General features: G+C 44.2%; 1 protein-coding gene across 5 annotated transcripts in view; it reads left to right on the top strand.

The window, feature by feature from the left end:
- The window catches only part of PIDD1 (p53-induced death domain protein 1), a 63,296-nt gene that overhangs the window by 29,779 nt on the left and 13,801 nt on the right, over nt 1-19,716 (top strand). For 2 of the 5 annotated variants that reach the window (XM_085882920.1, XM_085882918.1), the window contains 4 exons: nt 1,702-1,820; nt 6,212-6,325; nt 16,951-17,038; nt 17,732-17,858. In XM_085882920.1, coding sequence (XP_085739046.1) covers nt 1,702-1,820; nt 6,212-6,325; nt 16,951-17,038; nt 17,732-17,858 — 448 coding nt within the window. Of the gene's footprint in view, nt 1-1,701; nt 1,821-6,143; nt 6,326-16,950; nt 17,039-17,731; nt 17,859-19,716 lie in introns of those variants that run through there. The other 3 variants (XR_015058584.1, XR_015058583.1, XM_085882919.1) reach the window with 3 other exon arrangements.

The raw sequence follows: 19,716 nt of genomic DNA, 5'->3' as shown, positions 1-19,716 counted from the left end.
TCGTTTGAGAATGTCAAGATCTCTGACCTTGACTGGGCAGATGATGCAGTCATCTTTGCAGAAACTCTAGCTATGCTTTTGGGAGCCCTCGAGTTGCTGAATGAGGCGTCGGAGCTGGTGGGATTACGGCTTTCCTGGGTTAAAACTAAGATCCAGGCTTTCAATGACATATTGGATGCTGCTATCTTGTCTGTACCTGTTTCTGGCGAGGATGTTGATGTCACGGAGAGATTCACTTCCCTTGGCAGTGATATTCATGTCTCTGTTGGCTGTGAGCCAGAAGTCAACAGATGTCTGGTTCGGGCAAGGGGAGTCATGGATTCATTGGATCATGGGGTGTGATGCTGCCGGTACTTGTGCAGTACAACGAAAGTCCGAGTCTTCTCATTGAGCCAGGTCCTTCATGCTTCCAGTCTTACACTATGGATGTGAGACTTGGACACTGACCAGGGATCTAAGACAGAGACTGATTTCCTTTTGTACCAGTTCTCTTCGGAGAATCCTTGGTTATCGCTGATCGGACTTTGTGTCCAACGAGCGACTGCTGAGAGAAACTCAAATGAGATTTGTTTCCTGCATCGTCCGTGAGATGTATGGACATGTGGCTCATTTTCCTGATGCTGATCCTGCTCACCAGATTCTCTCAGCGAGGGAGCCTCGTGAGTGGAGGGGGCCAATGGGCCGACCACGTGCCTCGCTGTTTGCAACAGGTTGATCAGCATCTCAAGGAGATGGGGATTGGCCAGGCATCTGCCTGGGGGATGGCCAGCGGAGGCCCCTGTAGTGCCGATGGAAAGTGGAAGCAGCGATGCACTGTTCCGGCGCCTGCTCCCATACCTGACATGATCTGACTCCATCACACTGATGGGCAGATGGCAGCTGCATCACTTTTCTTCTCTCTCTGGAATTGATTATACTCTAGTCTGTTAACTGGAACACTTTTCATCAATTCTGGAAAATCTCACATTTTCAGGAAAGGAGCACCCAAGTTTGATATCTGCACTAATACAGTACATTCCCTCCATTCCACCACCCATTACAAAATCAACGATGTCCCACCTCCTTTTCTGGACTACTACGACTACTACGACTACTATGACTACTACTTCTACTTCTACTACTACCACTACTACTACTATTACTCCTACTTCATGCATTGTGAAGAATCCTCTTTATTATTTCAATAAAAATAATGTACTATAATTGTTTTTATTCCAGTGATTTTAAACCTCATGGTGTAAATTGTACGTGAATCACGAGCTGCCGTAGACATTAGGAGACATCATTTTACTTTTGCATGAATTACAATGATTTAGATGACAATGAACAAATCGACATTGTGCATGGGATTTCATTGGACTTGGTGTGTTACGATTTGAGGTTCCACTCTGTCTGGGAGGTCAGCAGTTCAAACCCCAGCAGAATCATACCAAAGACTTTTAAAATGGTACCTGCTGCTCCTTGCTTGATGCTCAACATTTAAAAATTATTGAGCACAGACAAACAACGATAGGTTGGCAACCATTGCACTAGCTTGTTTGGCCTAATGGCCATCTCCTGTGTTGACGTTACTTATAAGACAACGAGTAATTTTTATATTAACCTGGGATGACTATATCGTAAGCTCCATCTTTAAACGAAAACGCTGAAAAGCCAACTCGTGTTTCAGCCATTATATGCACTTACACGCATGCCTTACAGATCTTCCTGGTTCCTCGGAAGGACGTGTTGCGTTCTTCTTTTATTCACACCTCAAGAACATGAAGGAACTCCATGTGGAGCCAAAGCCAAATGAGAGAGAGCTAGACACAAAGGGACAGGTAATGATTGATGCAAAGAGGAGCACATTATTGTCATCACAAACTATACAAAAGCTATTCTCATCGAGATTCATGAGCCCCCCCCCCCCCCCCACACACACACACACAGACACACACACACACACACACACACACACACACACACCAATCCCCCTCCAATACAAGAAACCTGACACCTGACCTGCAAAGCATCGTGGATTATGAGGGAAAATAAAATCCCATTATTTCCTACCTTATTCTGGAAATCTGCCAAAAATAGGGAACTTTCTGCTAAAGTAGCTACGGCACCACTACTTATCTGAACCATGAGAAGCAAATCATTCTAAATTTATACTGACTTTTTTTAATTGGCAGTTACCTTCGTTCAACTCGTAAGGTGCACCTCTCTTCCTCTTCCCCATCATGTCTTCTCGAAAATCCCCCAATCAGTAAATGAAAAATACTTTTGCTAAATGAAAACAAAATATGGGACCTCATTATCCCCATGCTTTTTGAAAATAACGAGGGTTGTGGGGGGGGGGGCAGGTGGTATTGTAATTGGCTCTGTCTGTCCATCTGTCTGTCACGCTATCTCCTCCTAAACAGTTGTGAAGAAATTCACCAAACTTAGTAGTTATGATCACCATCACAAATCCCCACACTTCCCATGTAAAGCAAAGTTGAAAGATGGAAAAAAATTCCACCAGGAATGACCCAATATTTAAAAATTTTTAAAAATGGAGTTGAAAAATGATTTCCTGTTTAAAGCCACTGTCACACCTTGACGATTTAGCCAGCGTATGCCGATTTATGAAAAATTTGTCTAAAACGCTGGCACACGTCGAATACGTTATGGGTACGTTTTGTATACGTTAAGAGCACGCTGAAAAACACTGCCATACGTCGTAGTACGCTGGCTTTAAACGTTGTACTTTTGGGTTGTCCTCAAATTTTTGCATGCTTGAAATTTTATGACGTATGCTGGCGTATGACTCGCACGTTCTGCTACGCTGGCCATAAGTTGCAGGCACATTATGCGATCGTTGACACACGTTACTTGTAAGTTACTCATAAGTCGAAACACGTCGAGGTAATGTTTAGCATACCCGAAACTTATTTCTAACCTATGAGTAACGTTTTGTAAGCACGCGACACGAACGTTGTTCACACTTCACAGCATGTTACTTAAAAGTTCCTCATACGTCGAAACACGTCAAAGTAATGTTTAGGGTAACCGTGACTTATTTATAACCAATGAGTAACGTGCTTGGGATTTATTTGTAAAGCATGTCCGACGCACAAATACGAATGTAGACGTATTTGACGTCTTCAGGACGACCACAGAACTTACTGAACACGTTTCGAACTTAAAGATACTGTATAATGGCACATTGGCAGCGATTAGGGGAATTGGTATATAAAAAGGGGCTTCGCAGGAGGAACCCGTCTTTTTTTTAGACTTCGTGGTGAGTACATGTCCATGTCATTCCGAGAGATGGATGATACGGCAAGGCTGAGACGACAACAACTACCTGTCCTCGAACATCAACATGACCTCATCGAGTTGACACTGCACCAGTTGCGTGCCAATAGAGCCGGGAGAAGAAGACGTGAACGGAGGAGAAGGAACTGGGTGAGACCATGGATCGGGAGGCAACGCCATTACGGCATATATGACCAGCTCATGGTGGAACTCCGGAACGAGGACCATGCATCCTTCATCAACTTCCTGCGAATGCCCCCAGCGATGTTCGACGAGCTGCTAGCCAGAGTGGGTCCAAGGATAACCAAGCAGTACACCTTCTACAGGGATCCGCTTGAGCCTGGCACTGAGCCTGCTGCTGTTGGTGCCGTGACTGCAGTGAGGTGGAAGCGATTTAACTCGTTCAATGAAAACGATTTCAATTGCCGAGCACCAGCGTCCAAAAACAATAGGCGAGTGACAGCCATTTATTAAAAGTGAAGTTGCAGCCTATGAATAGAAAAACCTCACGTAATCATCGATGATATGCTGCCACGCTATACATATGTTAGACTATCGTTGGGCAGAGATTGTGGACGCCTAAATCGCGCTAATCAATTTATGGTATAACTTATCTATGTTATCGAAGCGTTCTGTGTTCATTACTAGTACATTATGCATTTGTCCAAGTCGTTTTGAATACTTTAAAAACTGAGACAAAAAATAGTTCATCGTGGGAATGAGAAAAAAAAAAATAGCCGAAAAGAACATCGAACAATAGTGCAAAGTAGTCTCCTATTCGTGGACGCAACGAGGATCCATCATCACCCACACCCTCCCCATCACGCTTACCAACTACTATGACTGACATGGACCTACTACTACTACAACTACTGACACGCTCACTTAATACTAATACTACTGATACTACTGACATTGACATCGACTCAACATGGAGTCTGGAACACTGACTGGTTCCTCTTGTGAAGCCCATTTGTATATCCCAATTCCCCTTAACGCTGCCAAATCGCCATTATACGATAGATGTAAGTTAGAAACGCGTTCAGTAAGTTCTGTGGTCGTCCGGAAGATGTCAATCAAATTCGTTTACATACGACAATGTGCGTTTGAGATACGTTACACATAGGTTCAAAGCACGCTACTCATAGGTTCAAAGCACGTTACTCGTAGGTTAAAAATTAAGTTTTGGGTATGCTAAACATTACCTCGACGTGTTTCAACTTATGAGTAACTTACAAGTCAAGCCATATGTCGAGTACGTCGTAAAATTTTCAGCATGCTTGAAATTTCATGACGTACTAGACGTACCACGGAATATGACAGCGTACTTCATTGTTTTTCAGCGTGCTCCTAACGTATACACAACTTACCCATCCCGTATTCGACGTGTGCCAGCGTTGTAGACACATTTTTCATAGGTCGGCATACGCTGGTTAATCATCAAGGTGTGACTGCCATGTTGACACTTCCAATTTTCAGGCGCTTATGATTTAAATCGGCCTGCAGCAGGTTTTTAACAGAGAACGCCACGAGTTCGTCGGCGATATGTGCAGCGCTCTATGCCTAAGTTAAACTATCGTTGGGCATAGGTTGTGAACGCCGACAACAGGCTAAGCATTCGTTGCTATAAGTTATGTATAAGACAACGAAACGTTCTGTGCCCGTTACTAATATGTTATGCATTCGACCAACACGTTATGAATACGACCAAAACCTTTTTTTTAAAACCCAAAACGTCAGCGTATGCCAACGTTTTACATATATTTTTATACGTTGCCATTGCTGGCTAAAACTTCAAGGTGTGACAGCGCCTTGACCCCTGTGACCTCAGCTGTCCTTCTCCCATCCTGGACATGAACTGGGGGTTAAATCCAAAAAAGTCATGACATATTTCATGTGTCCCAAAATGTGGATTGCATATACTGGTAAAAAGTTTCATTACAAAATATTCCCGTAATTTTTTCTTCTTGGATACATAGTCGAGGCTCGTGGAACAGCTAGTATTAGTACACTGAATGGATCAGGACACAACAGGACAAAAGGGACAGTTGAGAGAGGGGGAAACACCAACAGCAGAGTTAAAGGCCAAGATAGAGGCAGACTTGGACAAACAATGGGTGTGGGGAGGAGTGGGGAGGAATGGGGAGCAGAAGAGGATGCATGGTGTGGACAAGATAGATGCAGAAGGAAACTCCAAGGAGGGAGATCTGAAAATTTGGATGGAGGAGGAATTAGGGTGGTTAGTGAAGGTAGAAAAGATTGTGGTTTTGGATGGTGGATGATCTGAGGTGGTGGTGAACAGCTGTCTTGAAGACCAAGAAGGAAGAATGAGATTGAAGAGGTGGAAGTTGGTTCCATAGGTGGGAGAAAAAAAAGGAAAGAATGAGTGCAAGTAAGCAGTGATCCTGGATTTTAGGAGTTTAAGGGGGGTGGGACAGGGACAGGGACAAAAATGATACTGCTCTTGCACCTTCTTGCTGTGTGGTGATCATATCTACCAAGTTTGGTGAATTTATGCCCAACTGTTTCAGAGGAGATTGTGTGATGGATAGACAGACAGACAGACGAAGTTGATTACAATAAGCATGGGGATTTTTTTTTTCAAAAAGCATGGGGAGAATAATCCTTATCAATTGAGTTTGTTCATTCATCCTTCCATTGTCTGAAAATACACCTCTGCTGAAGGCTGTGTTGGATGGTTATTAATAACTTTGTTCATTGTTGCTTGAAAGCAAAGAATACCTTAGTCAAATAATTTCTTTTCTTTGCTGTGATGAAATGGACACTTTTATCGGAGAAAATGTTTTGCAAAATAATTTTCACTTAATATCCTGGAATAATTAATTTGTGATGTGCTGTAGTTGCCACACCTTGGGTTTGGTGATACCTTGCTTCAGGATGACATTCGGTTGCAAAAACTTTTCACAAGGTGTCATTTTACCGGGGAGAGTTGCCTGAAATCCTACCAGTGGTGAAAGCAAGGTGGAGAAAAGGCCCTGATGCACAGCACCTTGCCACACTACCTCTGAAACTACCAACATCTGTGAGTTTCTCTTAAAACTTCAAGATATTATCTATTCTAACTTTTGTGAAGAAAAAAATATGCAGACATCAGAGTTTTTCGATAAGTGGAAATCAGGTTTGACTCATTGAATCAGAGTTTGACTGCCTCAAATTTTACCACCGCCAAATCTTGTTCTGTTCAATGATGTCCATTCCGAAAGGTAATCTTGTGGCTTTCCCACTTTTGAAAGAATGAACCAGCTATGGCCATCCCATTCCTCACCACCAGCTCCACAATCTCTTGACCCTCTCTATATTCCTCTTTCCACAACTAAATTTACCAAAACATTCCTCTTCTCCGGGCTCCACTACTCCCACTTGTGAATTAAAATCCCCTGCAATGCACAGCATCACGTCCAGCTCAACCATTCCCAACATCCCCTCCAGTGCATCCCTGAATTCCTACTTCTCTGGCCCAGTTCTTCCCATTTGTAGCCCACAATCTCAAAAATCACAAAAATCACATTTCAAAAGTCACTCAGTGTCTCAGTTCGACCCTCATCACGCTCACAGATTCCAAAAGCACTGTTATCACCAACAGCACCAACCATCAATTCACTCCACTGCAAAGTGGACCGAATTGACCCCATGAGCACAAATAGGGCCTGCAGTATGACCCGCCAATCCTCTCTACCGCACAGCAGGCCAAATCGAGTCCACGAGCAGAAATAGCACTGGCAGCATGACCCACCGATCCTCTCCGCCACACAGCAGGCCGAATCGAGGCCATGAGCACAAATAGCACCCACAACATGACTCGCCGATCCGCTCCGCCGCACAGCAGGCCAAATCGAGCCTATGAGCACAAATAACACCCACAGCATGACCCGCTGATGCTCTCCGTTGCACAGCAGGCTGAATCAAGCCCACAAGCACAATACCAAGAGGACCCAAAAGACCCTTTCAACACTTTAGACACCTTTAAATCCCTTTACCGCTTCGACCTTTCATACCGTTTAGACCTTAACACCATTCAGACCGCTTACACCCTTCGGACAGATGAGACAGCTTGGGCCCTTGACCATTTAGAGCTTTTTACCACTTGGACCATTTTTAGATTACAAATAATTATATCACCAATTTTACAAATGCACTTGTACAAAATAAATGTTTGTATTATGATTGGTGTAAATCATGGCAATGCAGCAAATCTGTAACGTAAATCTCTGTAACAACGTGTGGCAAGGCGAGCGTAGTCAGCCGATCCATGCTATTGTTATGAAAATGACTTGGAAAGGGGGGGGGAGGGGGCGGTCAATGAGGGATTAATTATTCATCATTTACATCTTGAGTGTTAGCACAAGTCTTTGCAAACCCCAGTTAACATTGACCAGAATCAGATGTCAAGTTCGCTCCCAGTCACCCCCACGCTTCCCATCAAGTTTTTCTGTTCTCACCATGCATCTGTGTTAAACTTAAATCACCACCATTTTACTTTTATATCATGAATCACACTCTACAAATGGCTGCTGGACATGTGCTGTGTCGAGCCTTGAACACTGGTTTTACAAATGGCATAACCACGTACTGTTACGAATCTGGAAGCCATGTGCACACAGACAGCCAGAGTCCCCATAGTTCAGTTATTTCGATAAGTATGTGTTTATAGTCAGGGTCCCGTCCTTCTGTCTAATGGGAATTACATGTGTACGCTACGAGTTATTTTTTTAGTCAGGTTTATTACATCCACTACAACAACGCCACCATCTCGCACTCGACCTGGTCGCCATTGCCCACATGTTTTTGGCTGAAGGCGTGGGCGGAGCCTCCATCGCCTCAGATCGAGGCTCCGCCCCAAGGGCATGGCAGGGCATGGACGTTTCCTCAAGCGAATGAGTGAAGGGCGAGCATGACACGCACACCCCAGCCAATCGGGAGGTGACCACGAGTTGTCCGACAACCCCTCATCCAATCAGGAGGTGAGTGGCGAGGCGAAGAGACCCCTCCCACCTCAGAAGAGTAGAGTGGTTGTCTGGGCCAGGGTTCGGCAGAGGAGATCGTGGTGATTTCCGAGTGGTCTGTCGTCGTGGCAGAGTGGTTCTCAGGACCAGGGTTCAGCAGAGAGGAGATCGGGGCGATTGCCGGGCGGTCTGTCATCTTGGCTGAGTGGTTGTCAGGCCCAAGGTTCAGCAGAGAGGAGATCGTGGCGATTGCCGAGCGGTCTGTCATCGTGGCTGAATGGTTGTCAGGACCAGGGTTCGGCAGAGAGGAGATCATGGCGATTGCCAAGCAGTCTGTCGTCGTGGCTGAGTGGTTGACGAGCGCTCTGCAGACGGTCGTGGTTGTAGTGGTCTGCGGTCCTTTGGAGGGCAAGTCTGGTGACCGAGCAGCCAGGGTCGTGGGCCGTGGACTTCGGGTTGTGGGTTCGAGTCCCACCGTAGTGGTTTGAGTCGGTGTGACCGCACCGGGTGGGACAGGTACCCCGGCCCGGCTCTACCGAACTAAACCCACGGGGTCCATTTCTTTTGTGTGCGTGTCCGTGGGCCCCGTCTTTAAGTAGGATTGTCAAGTGCTTTTGTTCATTGTTCATTGCCTGCCTTTTATTCGTGATAACTCTGCTCTGTGTCTCCCTCCCTGATTATCGTTATAAATAAACCCCTGTTAAATGTACCAGCTCGTTTTCTGTGCTTTCCTTCATTGGCCTAGCAAGGTGCGTATTGAGAAATAGTAAGGCCGTTCGGGCCGTAAATTGTTCATTTGGTCCAGCGCGGCTTTGGTAACTTCCACTCGGTTAGGCCGGATCCGAGTCGGTGATAGCGACTCGATACAGACAAAGGTGGCTGAGGGTGTGGTTTCCCCGGTAGTTGGACTGCGTGAGTACTTAGGTAAATTGGAATTAGACAAGTGGACCCTACCTTACGCCGTCAAAATATTGGCGACCACGGTCCTCTAAGTGACCCGTGACATTTTGGAGTTGTCCGAGAGTCACGACCTAAATTCCGGGTGTTCGGTGGGAGACGACTCCACTGCTCCACCCAGTGGTCGTTTATCGCCACCGAACCCCGACCCACAACAGTACTACTCCGGGCTGCAAGAGCGCAAATGCAAGACTGGCACAGCTGGGGGGTGGGAAGCAGGGGGCTATCTATTTAAGGCAGTGACGATCACACCTCACTCTCTCACTCATCGGGTGCACAAGAGGGGACCACTGGTCATTGAGCCATGTAGCCAGCTTTGGAGGGACAAGGGCAACGCCAGACTGGAAAAACAGGTCCAAAAGCTATGCCTTGCTTGGATATCTCAAAGACCCTTCTCAGGAAAGACCACACACACACACACACACACACACACACACACACACACACACACACACACACACACACACACACACACACACACACACACACACACCACACGTGCTTGAGTGATGTGTTAAGATTAGCATTAAGACAACGAAAAAGTGTTCGCTTTCAGTTTCATATATTGCCATTTCATTCTCCTTGTCCCCATCCCCATTCCCATTATTTATTAAACCTGTTTCTCTTAAAACCATTACTGTGTATTTTGAGGTGCAATTTCGTCCTCCAGCGTAAACAAATTCTCCCCCATAAAACAGTTTGCAAACATTCAGGCCACTGTGTGGTGAAAGTTATTTAAAAAGCTAACTCTATCACTACGGATTAGCAGCGCAGGCACAGTACGCTTCTCGTTGGTTGGTGCCTTGAGAGATTATTTCTGGTGGTCTTGCATCACCTGTTTGAAAGACTGAGTCCATTACAATACTATGTATTCCCATATAAGCTATCTGAACATTTGCACTTGAGTACTGTATAGCAAACCTTTATGTGGTACTCAGTTGTTACCTGCCAGGCAAGAATGGAAAAGATTAATTGAAACAAGATTAGGGGCAACATTATTTCCCTTCCACATTTCTGCTTTTTGCCTCCTGCCCTGTATTTGACAAATGTGGGCAGAGCATATTGTTACAGTTGTGGGGTTAGATGGTGGATTTAATAGGGAATTTAGGATTGAATAGAGTTGTTTAGTCCGTAGATGTGGAGGAGGCATCTCGATGTAATTAAGTAGGGAAACTGTGAGCTTATGTGTTACCTGTCACCACACAGGGGGGGGGGGGGGGTGGTGTGGTGTTCATTAGCTAGGGTTTAAGAATAAACTTCCCTATTATGTAATTGCCCCCCTGTGATTTTTTTCCCTATGTTTTCTATTAACAAAACCATGATGAGAAACAAGCAAACATGCCGAGCAGGCAGAAGCCCCACCTCCAAGGGTTACGGCAGGCGAAGTCACACCTTTGAGGCTGATGATTAATGGACGTGACGTCAGAGGCGAGCCAGGTGTGCCAAGTGGGCAGAGGTCTCACCTTCCCTGGTTTCGTGCGAGCAGGCCAGGCCCCGGAGGCGGATTGTTCGGCGTGTTGTCGAAGAGGAAGGGTTGGTTGCGCATATTGAGAGAGTGGAGTTCAGAGTGAGCACACTCACGAGGCAGAGTTGGGTTGAGAGGAGGAAAGCACGTGGTCGAGGAAGACCGTAGTTAGTAGATGGCCTGTAAGAACAGGGTTAAACGGCTGGCTTTCCTTCAGCACACAAAGAGGACAGCACGATCCTTGTATTCGTGTTGAGACAATTTGGCTCGCATGGTGAAGCAAGGTGCTGGCCTTTGGCTTTTGATTGACTCGGTGAGGACGATCGACGCATTAAGCAGCTGCATTGGGTCTCTGAGCCTTGGTGTGCAGTGCCGCTCGCGGATTTCCTGTTTGTCCCGCTACAAGAGAAGCAGCTTGGCGTCATGTTGCACACGTCTGCATGTACTGGTGGAAGCGCCTCGATTCCAATTTCCACAAAGACCAGCTCTGGACCAAGCTAAGTACAAGAATAAAGGAAGGGTTTTCTTTTTATTTTGTTTTCCCTGTTTGTATTTATGTCCGTGTGAAGAGGTTCCTCGACTTCGACTTATATTTACTTCATGTTTTTATCATTACCTTTTGAATTATTTACCTTTGTAAATATTAGTCTATTTTCATTAAATGTGTTCATTTTAAGAGGCTGGATCCGTCTATTTGTCATGGGGTTCGAGTATAAACCCCCTTGTGCTGTCCTTCTGCAGCGCTTAACTGTGCTGTACTCCTCCGCCACTCTGCCACTGCCACATGCCCTTCCCGCACGCGTGATAATCTCTGAGGATCAATGTGTCCACCTCGTATTAATAAGGAACTGCTTGACCGTCTGGGGGCTGGCGGTATTAACCACCCGTCACCACAATTTGGGCTGGAGGGTTAAACCTGGACCGGCCACCCTCTCGACAATATTAATCCTTCACAAATGCTCACATGATTCATTGCCTCACCTCTCACCTGCACCATTATAATTACCACGCATATCCAAAGTGAAAAGTGGGGTTAAGCATTTGGTTCACACTTTGTCTATCTGTGCATCCGTCGGTCCGTCTTCAAATATCATGAGTATATGATAAAGGAAAAACTTGATTTTAGTTGAATGTTATATTTTGAACATGAACCGGAAAATGAACCTGTAGTTTCGCAATAATTTGGCTCTGAATCTGTCCCGATCATGCATGCACGGAGAGGAGTGAGAATTTTTTTTTAACTATGTCTTCTTGTCTGGATTTTAAGGACGTCATAAAGGTCACAAACAGCAGGCAGGAAGAACTGATTTAACGTGATAAATAAGGTGGTGTAAAAGACAATGCATCAAGGCTGGTAAACTTCTGGAATTTGTTTTTTTTACACGACTATTAAAATCTTTATTTTATTTCAATTGAATTATGTACTTCAACACTGTTTGGGGTGAGGTCTTCTATGAACTCTCGAGTTACCTCCACCGCCAAAGGTGAAGGATGTTATGTTCACCCCTTTCTGCCTGTTTGTCTGTGTACAGGATATCTCAAAAAGTTGTGGACGGATGAAATTTGATGAAATACGGATGAAATTTGATGAAATCCGGATGAAATTTAATGAAATCTGGATGAAATTTGATGAAATCCGGATGAAATTTGGTGGACAGGTTGAGTGTGTGACAAGGATGAACTGATTATATTTTTGTGAAAATCCGGATCCGGATCTGATAATTTTTGAAGTGATTCTTCACCATTGAGAGAGAGTGCTAAACTGATATATAGCATGATATCTCAAAAGGTTGTGGATGGATTTGGACGAAACTTGGTGGACAGGTTGGGTGTGTGACCTCGACGAATTGATTCGATTTTTGATGAAGATCTGAATCCAGATCCGACTACTTGAAATTTTGATGTGATTTTTCACCATTTATCGTGCTAAAATGATAAAATAAGCCGACATCACAAACCCTTTAGCCGGATTCGGACGAAACTTGGTGGACAGGTTAATTGTGTGTGGCAAGGACTACATTATTTGATTTTGGTGAAGATCCAGATCCGGATCTGGATACGAGAATTTTTAATTTTTGAAGTGATTCTTCACCATTGAGAGAAAGGGCCAAAAACGATTAGTACTGTGAAGCATGATATTTCAAAAATGTATTGGGCCCGATATGTTCTCCTGGATCAGGCATTACGTGGCGGAGGTATACGCTCTACCGAGCGCCCTTCTAGTTTTATAATTGAGACAGTAGCACAAGACTACACATTGAAAACATATTTGCTTACAACTAGTTTTTAAATCAGGTTAGTACAGTGCTTTCAAATTATTCACATCCCTCAACTTTTGTCACATTTTGTTGTGTAACTGCCTGAATTTAAAATGGATTGCATTTTAAATTTTTGTCACCGATCTCCACAAAATACCCCATAACGACAAAGTGAAAATGTATTTTTAGAAATTTTTACAAATTAATTAAGAATGAAAAGCTGAAATGTCTTGCATCAATAAGTAATCAACCCCCTGAGTCAATACTTTGCAGCAGTTTTTCTGACAGTGATTACAGCTTCAAGTCTTCTTGGGTATGTCTGTATCAGCTTTGCACATCTAGATTTGGGGATTTTCTCCCATTCTTCATGACAGATTTGCTCAAGCTCTGTCAAGTTGGATGTGGGGTGCCAGTGAGCAGCAATCTTCAAGTCCTTCCACAGATTCTCAATGGGATTCAAGTCTGGGCTTTGGCTGGGCCACTCAAAGATTATCATGTTCTTGTTCTGAAGCCATTCGAGTGTTTCTTTGGATGCATGCTTGGGGTCATTGTCCGATTGGAATCTTTGCCTCAGTCTGAGGTCTGTTGCACTCTGAAGCAGGTTTTCCTCAAATATTTGTCTGTTGTGGGTCGGGGTTTGGCTCCATTCATTATTCCCTCTATCCATACAAGTCTCCCAGTCCCTGCTGCTGAACAGTATCCCCATAGCATGATGCTGCCACCACCACGCTTCACAGTAGGGATGGTGCTAGTGGGTGATATGCTGTGCTGAGTTTGCACCATACGAAGAGCTTTGCATTCAGGCCAAAGAGTTCAATTTTCGTCTCATCAGACCACAGAATCTTTTGCCTCATGCTCTGAATCATTCGCTTGCCTTTTTGCAAACTCCAGGTATGCTGTCACGTGCCTTTTTCTCAGAAGTGGGTTCTGGCTGGTCAGTCTCCCATAAAGTCTAGATTTCTGAAGTGCTGCAAAGGCTGTTGTCCTTCCAGCAGCCAGGTTCTCCCATCTTGGCCAAAAAACTCTGTAGTTCTGTCATCATGGTCACTGGATTCTGGGTCACCTCCGTGACCAAGGTCCTTTTTCCCAGTTGCTCAGTTTGGTTGGACAGCCAGCTCTAGGAATTGTCTGGGTAGTTCCATATTCTTTCCATTCCCCAATGATGGACCTCACTGTGCTCTTGGGAACTTTCAACACTCCAGAAACTGCTCCATACCCTTCCCCAGATCTATGCTGTCTCATCATGCTTTCTCGGAGTTCTAGGGACAGTTCCTTGGACTTTTTTTGTCAACAGTCGATGCTCGTATGAGAGCTAACACAGAACGTACAACAGGGGGAGCAGGAGATAAAAGGGGCTGGGGAGAGAAGGACAAAACAGTGGGGAACAGAGACATTATATCTGTGGAAGGGAGAGGAATGGGGTGGGATACACAGGGTAAACAAGATGGACACTACAGGGACTTTTCAGGTCCTTACACGACTGGGACTTTCAGAAAGGAAAGCAGGGAATTTGAAGGAGGTGGGTTTGGGGTGGATTAACAGGGGTAGAAAAGATTGTGGTTTTGGATGGGGGAAGATAAGAGATGGTAGTGAACAGCTGTTTTGAAGACCTGGAGGGAAGTGTAGGATTGAAGAAAGTATGGGAGTTTGTTCCAAAGAAAGGAAAAAGAGGAATGAAAGAGTGAAGGTGAGCAGTGATTCTTGATTTTGGAAGTTTTACCAGGAGGGGTTTCCTGGTGGACTTTGAGGGACATATTGCAGACGGAGCGGGGGGGGGTTGAGACCGGAAAGGAGATGGTAGAAGACAAAGACAACCGACCTGCCTGCAGTGAGAGAGTGAGAGACCCAAAGATTCAGCCTCATCGTGGGAGATACCAATGATCCTAAATGCCTTTGTCTCCACAGTACAGCGTGAAGCCAAGAAGGGTGAGAGGCAGGAGCACCAGGCCAGAGGGGAGAGCAGTACTCCATCAGGCTGCTGACAAAAGCTTTTTATGTGGTCAGGAGCTCAGGTGTGCCAAGGAAGGACTGCACAATGGAGTATACTCAGTCGGCTGACCTTAGAGGCCAGCTTGGAAATTTCCCAGGAAACATCATGGCAGATTCTTAGACCCAGAAGCTTTTAAATGAAAGGACTTATTCAAGAGGATTTTTGAGAAAGTAGATTGGCGGGGAGGGTGGGGGGGGGTTCCAGATGGTCCTTTTGGAGAGACATCACGAGAGTATGAGATTTGTCAGGATTGAAAGGCATGTTCCACATGTTGGACCAGTTTGGGATTTTATCCAGAACTACAGAGAGTTAAGGGGCTGCTGCTTGCCGATCTGAGGGATGATACATGGTACGGCAGAGGGTGGAGTCATCAGCAAAGAGATAAAGGGGATTTTCCAGAGTCAGAGAGATCATTGATGAAAACCATAAAAAGAACAAGGCACAGAACAGTGCCTTGAGGAACTCCAGCCTCGACAGAAAGAAGGGGATAAAAGAACTCCATTTATGGCCACTTGTTGACTGCGACAGGAGAGGAAGTCTGTGATCCATGAGTGGAGATGGCCTTGGAAACCATAGGAAGAGAGTTTGGTGAGCAGGGCAGGGTGCCAGACCGTATCGAAAGCACGCGATATGTCGAGGGAGATGGCTCTGATTTCATGTCTGGCATTGAGGATCTCCCTCCATTGTTGGGAGAGCAGAAGCAGTTTCTCCAGAGTAGAGTGACCTGTTCTAAATCCAAATTTATGATCAGAAATCGAGCCATTTGAGAAGAGGAAGGATTTAATGTCTGAAGCGATGATGGATTCCATAACCTTGCTAATGATTGGGAGAAGGCTGATTGGTCTGTAGTTGCAGGAATCTGTTTTTGCACATTTTTTTTATGCAGACTGGTGATGTTTGCTGATTTCCAAGCAGATGGAAGATGACCTTGAGCAAATGAGAGGGTGAATGGAACAGAGAGAAGGTGAGCGAGAGAACTGGTTTTTAGGACATGTGGGCTGATGCCCTCGAGACCGGTTGCAGAATCTGAATCGAGGTTTGACTTTTACATGTGCCTAGACAATGTATACAAAAAAATGCTCCCCACTTTGTCAGGAGAAAAGGACACAGAGTCCAGTAACAGCTGGGTGTGACTGATTAAGGTGGGTACCAAAAGTGATGGGTTTGGGACACAAGATTTAGAAGCAAACACGAAGTTTAGGCATTCAGCCTTTTCACATGCAGTATCAGCTATGCAGCCATTTGAGGTCAGGGAATGGATGGAGGGGGAACATACACCAAAAACAGACTTAACTAGATGCCACCAGGATTTGGAGGAGGGAGACAGGTTTGAGTGTTCAGACTTGAGATTGGAAAGATGTTGTTTTCTGGCTCTCCTGACGGTAGATACACACTTGTTCCGAGCTTTGTGGAAGGAACTGAGATTGCCTTCAGTTGGATTTTCCTTCCATGAGGCGGACAAGTTGTTTCAGGACAACTGCATCACCACAAGCTTCAATGTACGATGGACATGAGGAAGGGTAGGACAACTGACTTCATTGTAGAGTTTCTGTTCTAACATACACTGTCAACTGTGAGACCTTGATAGAAAGGTGTGTTTCTTTCTAAATCGTGTCCAATCAATGTAATCAGTGACAGGTGACTCCAATCAAGTTGTAGGGTCATCTCATGGATGATCAAAGGCAATTGGATGCACCTGAGCTCAAATTGGAGTGTTATAGCAAAGGTGTTGAATATTTGTTAATGCAAGACATTTCAGATTTTCATTTTTCATGAGTTTGTAAAAAGACTCTAAAAACATGTTTTTACTTTGTCATTATGGGGTATTTTGTGTACATAGATCGGTGACAAAAAAAAATTAAATTTAATCCATTTTAAACGCAGGCTGTAATGCAACACAATGTGACAAAATTCTAGGGGTGTGAATACTTTATGAAGGTGCTGTATATACCTTGTAGAGTTCAACTATCTGAGCAGATTACTGAAGTAAGAGTGTTATTCTAATACTTTTCCATTTTTTTTCATCCTCTGCAGAAATTTGAGAGAAAGACAACTACTCAACATATGCAGCAAAATGGGATTTTCCAACATGATTTTCGTCCTCTCAACCTCGGAAATCCTGGTCAGCTTTCCTTTTTCTTTTTTGGTTTATCTCTGATTTTGGTAGTAATTTTTTTTTTTGTGGTGGTAATATTCAATGATCAATCACTGGTGTTTATTTTTTCTGTTTTTCTTTCTTGTTCGGAATGATTTTAGACTTTTAAAATGAAAAATTGATTTGATATATGTACCATCTAAGTGGCAAATTATGCTAAGGAAAGGAATGGACTGGGTGGTTTTCCATTTGGCTTACTGTCAGACTTCGCAATAATAATTTGAGCAAGGTCTTGGCACATAACGGCCAACATCTTTTGAAAAGCAACATTGAAACTTTACAGTTCCTCAGTAAGTACCAATATATGTGACAGCTCGCTTTACATCTCTTCAGAAAGACCAAACACTCATGGTGCATTGCATCGTCTGCAGAACACAATGCAACATTACAGTTTGGAAATGGATCCCTCCCACTCCCTCCTTGGGCATCAATTTCAAAATAGTTAACATGAAGGACAGTCTGCCATGTGTGAGCTGTCAGGACATTTCCGTTTATCAAGAACACAGAATGTCATCTTGTTGCAATTACTAATCTAAAATTATCTTACTTGCCTTGTTAGTTCTTTTGCATAAATGCTGAAGTCCATTTTACTATATTTTAACAACTTCAAGGTCATTCATAACATTCTGTTATGATCTCAATTTGCTTCTTTTACTGCAGAGACTGGATACCTCACCGAATCCAACCTGTGCTCTATCTCTGGGCAACTTGGGACAGAGTGGTATCAAGTTGGCATCTGTCTTAATATTCCCTCAGTACAGCTGGATCAAATAGATAATGAAAAAAGGTGAGTGGGCCATTTGTGGATTGTGGAACTCTTTCAAAATGTTCTTGCTAACTCTTCAGTGATTCTTTGCTTTGAAATGCTTCCTCTGCTTGTTTTCCCGTTGTATTGAAAGATGGTATGCAAGGTGTTGGCTTGATGGTTATGGTGGTGGGTTTGGAATCCGAGGATCCTGAGTTCAAATCTCACTCGGCTGTTGAATTAATACTAGGCAGGGTTGACTCTGCCTGTCATCCTTTCGAGGTTGGCAAAATGAGTACCAGCATGCTGGTATCTTGTGTCGGAGTGGCGACCTGTCCAGGATTGTGCCAATATCCAAGGAGACTGCTTCGGCAGCATCAACACTCTGCACAAAGTATGGTCCCAATGGATGGATGGATGGATTGAAAGATGTATGTCAGGTGGGGGTGACAACATCGTCTGTCATAAAGGGTTTGGATTGAGTTGAAATACTCAAGATGGAGTGGTTTGTTTCTCCATCTCCAGATATGCCTTCAATTAAAAATAAAAATTGTGCAAAACATAAAGCATTATCACAAAAAGGAGATTGCATATTTTAATGTCAGGATAAACTGTTGCATTGCAGTTCCAATTAAACTTTATATTTGGGGGCCACATCTATTGTTTGCAGGCAAAATAGTGGATGAATTACCCCCCCCCTCCCCACAATCCCCCACAATAAGTAACTAGTAGGTTCAAACTACAGTGAACCAACTACCATACACAAGTCCTGGCTGGCTGCATCATCAGTTGAGCACTGAAAATTGAAATTTTGATCTATTAAATTGGTATACATATACAGTAAACCTTCAAATATCGTGAGGGTTAGCTTTCTGGAAAATGCCATGATAGTTAAAACTGTGATAGTGGAAACCAAGGGCCAATATGAAAAGGGTGGTTTGGTTTCTGGGCTTCAAGGAAATATTGAGGAAGGTGGGCGGCAGAGAAAAATGTGCACATCACAATTGAAATTAAGAAGTCAAAAAAAAAAAATGATATACAGTGGGGAGAACAAGTATTTGATACACTGCCGATTTTGCAGGTTTTCCCACTTACAAAGCACGTAGAGGTCTGTAATTTTTATCATCGGTGCACTTCAACTGTGAAAGACGGAATCTAAAACAAAAATCCTGAAAATCACATTGTATGATTTTTAAATAATTGATTTGCATTTTATTGCATGAAATAAGTGTTTGATCACCTTCCAACTAGTAAGAATTCCGGCTCTCACAGACCTATTAATCTTGTCTTTAAGAAACCCTCCCATTCTCCACTCATTACCTGGATTAACTGCACCTGTTTGAACTCGTTATCTGCATAAAAGACAGCTGTCCACATTCAATCAATCAGACTCCAACCTCTCCACAATGGGCAAGATCAGAGAGCTGTCGAAGGACATCAGGGACAAAATTGTAGACTTGCACAAGGCTGGGATGGGCGACAGGACAATAGGAAAGCAGCTTGGTGAGAAGGCAACAACTGTTGGCGCAATTATTAGAAAATGAAAGAAGTTCAAGATAACAGTCAACCTCCCTCGGTCTGGGGCTCCATGCAAGATCTCACCTCGTGGAGTCTCAATGATCATGAGAAAGGTGAGGGATCAGCCCAGAACTACATGGCAGGACCTGGTCAATGACCTGAAGAGAGCTGGGACCACAGTATCAAAATTAACCATCAGTAACACAATACGCCGTCATGGATTAAAATCCTGCAGCGCACGCAAGCTCCCTCTGCTCAAGCCAGCGCATGTCCAGGCCTGTCTGAAGTTTGCCAATGACCATCTGGATGATCCAGAGTAGGAATGGGAGAAGGTCATGTGGTCTGATGAGACCAAAATAGAGCTTTTTGGTTTAAACTCCAC

Source organism: Eptatretus burgeri, chromosome 5 (genome assembly GCF_056783735.1).
Source record: "Eptatretus burgeri isolate ZD-2024b chromosome 5, Ebu_testis_v1, whole genome shotgun sequence".
Classification (NCBI taxonomy): Eukaryota; Metazoa; Chordata; class Myxini; order Myxiniformes; family Myxinidae; genus Eptatretus; species Eptatretus burgeri.
Note: the sequence above shows the minus strand (reverse complement) of the source record. Positions and strands in the feature narration are given on the sequence as shown.